General features: G+C 43.4%; 1 protein-coding gene across 1 annotated transcript in view; it reads right to left on the reverse strand.

Moving 5' to 3' along the window:
• The window catches only part of EEFSEC (eukaryotic elongation factor, selenocysteine-tRNA specific), a 281,659-nt gene that overhangs the window by 148,801 nt on the left and 122,687 nt on the right, over window positions 1-10,171 (reverse strand). The window contains exons 3-4 of the mRNA XM_008072921.1: window positions 5,007-5,103; window positions 2,328-2,492 (exon numbers count right to left, since the gene is read on the reverse strand). Of these exons, the coding sequence (XP_008071112.1) occupies window positions 2,328-2,492; window positions 5,007-5,103 (262 nt within the window). The remainder of the gene's footprint in view (window positions 1-2,327; window positions 2,493-5,006; window positions 5,104-10,171) is intronic.

Below are 10,171 nucleotides of genomic sequence, written 5' to 3' on the forward strand. Positions count from 1 at the left end.
AGCCCTCTTTGGACAGCTCTTTCATACTCCCAGTTCCTCTTCCAAGCTGCAAATGTGTCTTCTCCTAGAATGAAAGAGAGGCTAGATCAGGGTAACCCCCAGAAGGCTGCCTTAGCACAGAGACTGGAAAGAAATTTAGTACTGCTTCATTTTTGGTTATAGCTAAGAATTTATAGTCACATACAAAATCTTAATTTTGTTAACTATAAGCTTAGTTTATTTTCATAATTTTGTGCTTTTTTTGTTTTTTAGTCCCTGGTTTAAAGTGGATTTTATTCAAGCAGTCTTTTCTGGGACTAATGGTCTTCAGAGGAGGCTACAACAGTGGGTAAAGGAGGGTATTATCTCCCACAGTGTCCAGAGAAGGTCCCAACACACAGGGAAGAGCCGGGCTTTGCCATCTGACTCCTCCTGCCATATGTAAGGAGCCCTGGACTCTGACCAGAGCTGAGAGTCTTTTCTGTTGGTTAGTCCTCTCTAGTCAGGAGTTTCTTCTCTAAAACTCCTGACCCCTGCAAGAGGAAGCAAAAGTCACACCACTACAAAATGATTTGGGAGTGGGGAGGTTAAAACCTGAAATTGCCTTTACCTGGGGAAGTCCTGTTCATTTCTGTCCGCCATGAAATGCCCCTTCCCTACATTCAGCTATGGTGCTCTAGGCCAAGGATAGCACACATAAGGCAGGGGTATCAGCAGGGTCCCCCTCCCGCTCCCTCACTAAGGCAGGTGCTCCTATCATGGTCTTCTCACCCAGTGATATGGTTCATTTTGTGTGTCAACTTGACTGGGCCCCAGTTCCCAGAAGTATGCCATACTCTGTGTTCTAGGTGTTTCTGTGAAGGTGTTCTCATGAGACTAATTTAAATTGGTGAACTATGAGTAAGCAGATGGCCCGCCCCCATAATGTGGGTGGGCCTCATCTAATCAGTTGCAGTTCTTAAGAGAAAAAGAATTAACCTCTCCAAAGAGGGCATTCTCCCAGCAGATGGTCTTCAAGCTGCAATTCTTTCTTAGGTCTACCCTGCAGGCCTGCCCTGAAGATTGTGGACTCATCAGGCTTTACAAACACGTGAGTCAATTCCTTAAAATACATCTCCCTCTCCCTACATATCTATATATCCAGGTATATTAGTGTTCTCCAGCAAAACAGTACCAACAGGAGATACAGAGATCTGGGTATCTATACCTATGTAATAGGGATATCTAGATATCTGTACCTTGTGTTGGTTCTGTTTCTCCAGAGAACCTCAACTAACACACTTAAGTGAGCCAGACAACTTCAAAATGCCTTGTCACAGCACTCCAGGTAGCCATCCCAATTAGCCTGCTAATTGAACTTATTCCCCCAAGGCTGTGAGTACACCCAGCAGCAGGCTTGTCTACAAGGTTGTTGCTGGCTTGGTCCACAGGGCTGAGTGAGTGTCTCCACCTCTCTGCATGCTAGGTTCCTTTGAGAATCAGAGAACTGCCCTAGACCCTGGCATTCCTGGCAAGGTCTTACACTAGTTCTAACTAGCCCTATTCCCCACCTTTATTCCTGCTGAAGGAGCAGGGCAGTTGGTGAGACTAAGTTTTTTCTGTTCAGGCATGCAAAGCTGTAAGAAAAGCCCTCTAAATAAGGGGAATACCAGGGCCACTAGGCACCTTTTAAAACAAAGCCAGGCCATGGTACCAGAAGGTGAGGCAATGGGGAGACCCCAGCAGTCCATCCTTCTCACAAGCCTTCAGAAGGATAACACACCATCTACCAATAGTCACTAGGAACGTGAACCTGGTCTGGATTTCTTCCATATTTTATGACTCTGAGTACTACAAAATTCAAATTATGTTTAGTTTGAAATTTTTGTAGTTAAGAAAAAGGTATCCAGAAATAACTCCAAATGTACTTGCCACCCTGATCCACAGAGAGCATGTAGCAAGGGAGGGTTTCCACTCCCTCACTTGCTGACAATGTGGCCTCAAGCCCACCTTCACCTTCCGGAGACTCAGTTGCTTTGTCTATAAAGATCACTTACTAGGGAACGCCTCATTGTGGCACATTATAGGCCCCAAATAAATAAGTGTTGTTATAGGAAGTAGGGAGAGCAGTCATTCTAGAATCCCTATTAAGAAAAATGTGGAGCCAGGCAGGGCAGGAAAGCCAGAAGACAGAAGTGTAAGGGGAAAAGATGGAGCAAAGCAAGCAGCAGAGCCTGCTGGCCAGCCCTGGGCAGCAAGAGTAACTTGGGGCATCCCCAACAGGCCCAGCAGCTGAAGAGGCAAAGGGACCACCTTCTCATGTTGCTGCTTGAGAGAGATGCCAAAAGGAAAGACAAGGTAAGACTGACCTTGAGAGCAGGAATCTCCACACTGTCACCGAGGCTGATGGAGCCTGAGAGGATGGTCCCTGTCATCACAGTGCCTTGGCCTTTGATGGAGAAACAGTGGTCCACAGACATGAGGAATGGTCCCGAAGGGTCTCTTGTCGGGATGGAAATCTGGGACTTCAGGAGCTAGGAGAGAGAAGCTGGTGTCACAGCCAGTCTATGAGAGGGGCTGGATAGGGTAGGGCAGAGGGTGTAGCCAACAAGCAGTTCACCACGACTGCCAAGGTGTGGAACCCAGTTGAAAGACCCACGCCCTAGCAAGCCAGCCCAGGAGATTAGCAACATCAACTCTCTGATTGCACTCTAAGCTTCTGCCATTCTCTCAGTCCTTTCTGCTCGGTTTGAAGAAAAAGGGCACTTAGAGAAGCCTCCTCTGTCCTTTCCCACTGGAACTGCTGCAATGATCTCCTAAGAGGCCCAGTCTGCAAGCCCATCCCCCTCCACACTGTGGTAGAACAGCCACTGAAGGACACCCTGTCCTATTGCTCCCTGGCTCACATACTTTCTCAGCCACCTGAGGCCTGCAGGGCTTAAGATTCCTCATCATCCAGCCCCTATGTACCATTTAGGCCTTATCTCCCACCACTCCCCATCTTACACCAGGTGCTAGCAGGCCCGTAACTTTACCAGCTCAGCCTCACCCTGTCTCCTCTGGAAAGACTTTTCTTGTATGGTCACCTCTCCCTCTTCATCACACAGTCAACACACTATTGTGGTCATCTATTTATTGTCTCCCCATCGGACTGTGAAGACTCCCAAGTATCTCCAGCAGCTGGCATCATGGCTGAGAGAATGACAAGTGACAGAAGGAAAAACCAAGGGGATATGGGATACGGGAGGAGGAGAGGGCTGTTCCCAGGGCAGCTGCTTGTGTTAGGCAGGGGCAGGTTGGAAGCTGGGGGTCCCGGGACAAGAGGTGTAAAGAGTGATATGGAGCCTTTCTTCCCTGCCAGGGCAGCCCCTTGGCCACTTCTGCAAGCCCCAGCAGGGCTGGTGCTGCCCCTCACGGCCTAAGGCTCTGCTCTGCCTTCTTTACTGACACTTTCCATACACTTCAACCTCAACCAGCCAATTTTCCTCAATCATCTATGTGCTAGGGAGCTGCTGTCAGAGCTAATCACCAATAAACAAACGAAAATAAAGGCTGTAATATTCTTTTTATATTGCTACTTTCTGCCTTTGTAAAGGAATAGGCTGTCAAAAAAGTATTCTGTAGTGAATGTTCCAAAGTCTTAGTCTTGTGATAACAATTTCTTTGGAAAAAGACTAGAGATTCAAAACAGGCTTGGTCTGAGATTTATGTAGAAGCTTCTTAAAGGAATATACAAACATCTTTCATAGCAGCATTTCTGTGGATTTTGCTTTAACAAAATAACTGTCCCTGCCTCCCAGACCAGTGCTCTCTGGAGTCTGATGAAAAAGAAACAAAAGCTTCACCCAGAAAATGTTTGTTTTGTTAATTCAGCAAAATCAGTACACTATGAATCACAGAAATGGCAGTGCACAAGGTCACACCTGATCCTTGGTTCTGTGGATCCAGATGCAGGTGAACCACAAAGCTAACCTCAGCAATCAACCTGGGTCTGAATCCTGGCTCCACTGTGTACTTGCTGTGAGACCTTGGGCAAGTTACTTAACCTCTCAGAATCTCAGGCTCTTCCTTGGTACTATGGGGATAAATAATTTCAGCCTCCCGGGGTTGCTGCAAATGTCAATGATCATGTAAAGAACTTGGTATAGTGCCTGGTATGTAAAAGTTGGCATTATCAATAGTGAGACACTAATGTGGCACCCTCCTGAGCACATATCTATTAATTCATTCAAGTGTCGCAGCAACACCATCAGGTAAGTGCTGTTATCTTCCAAAGGAGGGAACTGAGGCAAAAGAGAGTAGATCATCTACCTGAGGTCACAGAGGGTGGTGGTGGAGCTGGCGTTGGAGCCACAGTCCAGTCCTAGAGCCAGGCACGTTGCCACTCCACCTCTCTGAGCTGCCCTGGCCTCATTCTCACTGCTGTCTTCCTTGGTACCACCCCCCTGTAACACACACAGCCTCCCGTTGGACAAGTAGGCTCCCTCCTCTGTCCATGGCACCAAGTCTGGAGAAATAGTCTGGGCCTTGGGCCCATGGCATCACAAGACGAAGCCTCCATCTCTTGGGTGGAGGCTCCCGGGATGGAAGCTATGCTGCCTCTGCTGCTAGGCCCGTGTCCTTCACCCGCCTCCCTGGCCCCTGGCCTGGGGTGGGGCACACTGGAGAGGCTGGTACAGTCTGAAGGACTGGAATAGATGCCATGGCCCCAGGGTTCCAGATTGACAGGAGCTGCGCTGTCTGAGAGGAGGTTTGACAAGAGAAAGGAAAAAGCAAGACAGGCAAAATGTGACAAGTTCTGCAGAGCCTCGAGTAGGAGTCAGAGGTAGTAAGCCTAGGTAGCGTAAGTGTCCCAGTTGGGGTTTAATCTTTTTGAGGGAGTGAGGGGAGTTGTGTTAAGGTGTGAACTGGGAAGTTAATGAAACCAACCGAGAGTCCTCTTGCTTGGGCTGCCTCTTCCACCCCCCTCTCAGGGAAGAAGGGGACACAAGGGGGCCTGCCTGAGCAGGGCAGTGGCCAAAGGACAACCTGGATTCGGCTGACAATACCTCAATGAGCTCTGAGATGCCCTGTGGAGCTTCAGTTTCAGGGGCCTCTGGTCCCCCAGGCTTGGCTGCTACAGGAATAATTGGTGCGCCTTGGAACCTGAAACAGAAAATCAAGCCCCATCCCAGTTAGAGATGGTTGACACAAATGCAAAGCATGTCTTTTGCAAAGCACTTGGAACACTATCAAGCATGACGAGCATTCCCCCTTCTCACACTTTCAACTGAGCTGAGGAGGACAGCATCATTGTACTCCCATTGCAGAAGATGAAGTAGAGGCCCCACAGGGAAATGCCCTGCACTGGACATCAGAATTAAGACAAGCTGCTAGGTTTAAAACTTTACCTCCAGAGTCCTGCTTGAGGAGGCAGCAGTGACTCTGGCCCCCAGGTTTCTGAATAAAAGATACATTCCAGCATCCTAGAGTGATTCAAGAAACACTGGTGACCAAAAGGTCCCTGAAGATGCACCTGGAAGTACATCTCCACATTCCTGCCTGGTTCCTTCTGGAAAGGCCCTTGTCACCTTAAGAAGACATACTTACTCTGAGTGTACATTTGTCTTTCCCATTAAAAGAAAAAAAGGGTTAGAAAAAAAAGAAAATAAGTAACTCATAATCCCACGATTGTGGTATATTTTCTTCCAACCATGGTTTTTCCATGTTTTGCCAAAGGATTATTTTTCTTATATTTTGGTTACAGTGTGCATACAATTTCATATCCTGCTAGTTCATTTGTCATTATATCATAAAGAACTTTCTGTTGAATGAGAGCAACAACAACAACTTAGTTGACTGAGTCAAGCATATGATGTAGATGCTTTCATTTAAACGACACAGCACCATGATGGAGTTGTCACCATCTTATAGATGAGAAAATGGGGCTTACAAAGACTAATTAATTTGCTCCAAGTTATTGGCTATAAAACTCAGAGCCAAATTCAAACCCAACCCTTCTGGGTCTGGAGTCAGAGTCCTCAACCTCTTTGTCACACTCCCCTCTACCTGGGCCTCTTCTTTCAATGCTAATAGCTGCATAATACTAGGACCCAGAATTTACAAGCTTGCCCTCCATTACTTATTTATGATATTTCAAATTTTTTCACTGTTATATAAATAACACTGTGATAAACATGTTGTTAGACATGACTTTTTTTTTTTTTGCCTTGGCTTTGTGATAAATTCATGAGGTATACATCTAAGAGTGAACACACATTGAAAGATCAGTGAAATGATGGAATAAGAACATCTGAAAAGCCTCTCCTCCATAAAAGCAATAAGAACATTGGCAAAAATGACCAGAATCAACTTGTTCAGAATTCTGGAAATTAAAGCAATTAAGAAAAATTACTGAGTCTTTGGAAGAATAAATGCATTTGTGATGCTTTAACTTGTGCTATTGCTATCTACCCCTCCCAAACTCTGCAGAAACCTTGAAAACCAACCAGTCTGCCAGGCACTGAAGGGGGTAGAATAGATTTGAGTTCCTTCAAAGCTCCTGTCTTCAAGAATTGTAGTTATTTTTCCCATCTGGTAGTTCCCTGGAAGACCCCACTCACAAGGCTATCTTTATTTGACCTGCTTTGGAGCTTCTCGGTGCTATTAAAAAGGCGTTTCCCTGCAAGGCATTTGTTGGAAATAATCAGCGGCAAATGTTTAACATCACAGCTGCCTGAGGTGGAGATTAACAGTTAGGCAAAAAGGCTGACCAAAAAGCTTAGAAAGAAAAGCTGGGGAATCAGATATTTATAGGGAGCCTAAAAAAGCTCTGACAGAGAGCTGGAATTCTAGAAGGCCACACTCAGACATAGGGCTGTAGGCATGCCCAGGGTCTGTTAAGATCTGAGAAGGATGAGACCTAAGCTCTTATCTCTGGCTGATCTTGAGGCTCTATACAAGCAGGAAATGAGCTAAGGCAGAGTCAACAACAGCCTGCCTAAGCATTGAAAGCATGGCCCAAACATACACATAGAGTTCCTGGGACAAAGACAGGGAAACTTACTGGTTTCAGACATTTAGGGAAATTGTTCAATAATTAGCTGACCATTAAGCCAACTGAGCTGAGACTTCAGTGATCACATATGACAAAGAATATAGACTTTACAGAATTCATTCAGAAATAAACTATAACAACAACCTGTGTTTTGGGGGAAAAGGAACTGATTTCCAGAACTCATTGTATTACCCAAAATGTCCAGTTTTCAACAGAAATTTTCCATATATGCCAAGAAATAAGAAGAGCTAATACAAACTGTTCCTGAGGAAGCCTTACACACAAAGACTTTAAATCAGTATTTTAAGTGTTTTAAAAAATAAAGAAAACCTCTCTCTCTAATTTACTTTTTAAGTAAATGATATTTTCTAATCTAAAAAAAAAATTTAAAAATAAAGAAAGTCATGTCTAAAGAACTAAAGAAAAGTATGATAATATCTCACAAATAAAGAAAAATCAAAAAGAAGTTAGAAATTAGAAAAAAGAACCAAATAGAAATTCTGGAGTTGAAAAGTACAGTAACTACAATGGAAAATCCACTAGAGAAGCCCAACAATAGACTTGAGCAGGCAGAAAAGAGAATCCACAAACTTGAAGAGAGGTCAATTGAGATTTCCCAGTCTGAGAAAAATAAAAGAGAATAAGCCTCAAAGATATGAGAGAAACCACCAAGCATAACAACGCATGCATAACAAGCTTCTGAAGGAAAGGAAAGACAGTGAGATAGAAGCATAAAGAATGAAAAAAAAATAGCCAAAAAGTTCCAAATTTGATGAAAAGTGCTAATCTGTACATTCAAGAATCTCAACCATCTCTAACTAGGATAAACTCAAAGAGATCCACCAAGACATGTCACAAACTGTTGAAGGACAAAGATAAAGAGAGAATCTTAAAGACATCAAGAGAGAAGCAGCCCTTTCATGTACATTATTTATGGTAAGATTAGCAGCTCATTTTTCAGAAGAAACCATGAAAGCTAGAGGTAACAAGATGACACATTCAAAATGCTGAAAGTTAAAAAAAAATCTGCCAACCAAGAATTTTATGTCCAACAAAAAATATGCTTCAAAAATGAAGGAGAACATAGAATTACCGTATGCCCTAGCAATTCCACTCCTAGGTTTATAGCCAAAAGAATAGAAAATAGGTATGTAAACAAATACCTAAGCACTATCCATGATAGTCAAAAAACAGAAACAGCTCAATGCCCATCAACAAATGAATGAATACAAAAATTGTGAGACACACACACACACACACACACACACACACACACACGGGATGCCAAAAACTGTATACATGCATATACTAGCATATTATTTAACTATAAAAAGATATGAAGTATCAGTACATACTTCAGTGTGAATAAACCTCAAAAACACTGTGCGCTAAGTGAAAGAAGTCAGACACATCCATTTATATGAAATAGCCTGAATAGGTAAATCCATAGAGACAGAAAGCAGATTGGTAGTTTCCAGACTTGGGGGGAGGAAGGCAGGAAGAATAAGGAGCAACGGCTTAATGGCTATAAAGTCTCCTTTCTGGTAATAAAAATGTTCTGAAATTAGATAGTGCTAATGGTTGTACAACTCTTCACATTGAAAGAGTGAATTTTGTGGTAGGTGAAATATATCTCAATTAAAAAGAAAAAACCAGATTGAAAGGTTTGCTACCTTTTTCACTATCACAAGGAAAAGCTGAGATGACTATTTCACTGCACATACACCAAAATAGGTACTCTCTCGGATCGTTATTTTATATATATTTAATTTTAATTTGTATCTCCTTAATAAGCCACATAGTATTGAACTACTTCCATCTGTTTATTCATCAAATGTATTTTCAGAAATTTCTGTACTACTTCTAGTTCTGGACTTTGCTTCCTTCAAGAAGTGTCACCCTTGCATTCCCCTGACTTTGAAATCTGCCTCTCTATACTGCAGTCTAATGTGCATGTGCAACAAAGTAGGAGTGAAAGGGACAGGATCCTTTATGAAGCTACCAATAGTTCCAGAAACTTACTGCTTTCTAGTCCCTTATTTCCTCACCACAACCCTGTAAGGTGGATGTTATTCCTCCTCCTCCTATTATACAGAAGAGCCCTAAAGTTTGCCTATGTTTAGAAGGGCTGTGATTAAAGCCAACTCTGAATTTACACCCTACCTGATACTATCATGGAAACAATGCTCCATCAACCCAGGTTGAAGGCAAGAGTGTGTGTCTTTCTCAAATCCATGTATCAATCTGGAAAGTGGCAGATCTTCAAGAATCAGTAAACATATGTTTAAGTCCTGTAGACAGATTAACAAAACCCTTGCCCTTTAGTCATTTTAATTCTCAAACCAATGAAAGAATTATATGATAGCTGTAATTATAGTACTCGATATTATGAGTTTGCTATCACTTTCAAATTGCAGACATAAATTTATTAGATCCTTAACAACCTTCTAAAGTAGAAAGAATAGTCATTATCAATCCCATATGAAGAGTTATTCACTTATTCACCAAATATTGGTGGAGCACCCACCATGCACATGGCACCTGGCTAGATGCTTTCATATACTCTACTGAATCCTCACAGCAATAATGTCAGGGATGACATCATCATCTTAGAGATAAGGAAACTGAAGCACAGAGAGATTAAATGACTGCTAAAGGCCATGTGAGAAGCAAAGGAAAGAGACCAGAGTTCAGCACTTTGGTCCCAAAAGTCCTGTTCCAGAGTCACAGTCTTGGGACTCCCCCGGATGACCTCCAATATCCCCTCCCCAGGGATGCTGACCCCTCTGTCAGATGGCAACACTGGTCTTTCAAAACACAAGACCAAAGATAGTGCCCAGTGCCAGTCTGGACACAGAGAAGGGAGGAAGACAAAGCGACAAGGCTGCTCTGCTCCCTCCCTATCCCCTCTTCTCTGTATGACCTGCACAGGCCATTTGTCACACATTCTCTTCACAAACTTTGTCAAATCTGTGTACTACCTGACCTACTATTTACTCTGTTTTTTTCCTTAAAAGAATTCACATTCTGGCTGGGTGCGGTGGTTCATGCCTATAAACCCAGTACTTTGGGAGGCTGAGGTGAGAGGATTGCCTGACCCTACAGGTTCGAGATCAGCTTGGGCAACTTGGCGAGACCTCATCTCTACAATAAATCAAAAATTTAGCCAGGCATGGT

Source organism: Carlito syrichta, unplaced genomic scaffold, assembly GCF_000164805.1.
Source record: "Carlito syrichta isolate Samal-C Ts95f unplaced genomic scaffold, Tarsius_syrichta-2.0.1 Scaffold315518, whole genome shotgun sequence".
NCBI classification, from domain to species: Eukaryota; Metazoa; Chordata; class Mammalia; order Primates; family Tarsiidae; genus Carlito; species Carlito syrichta.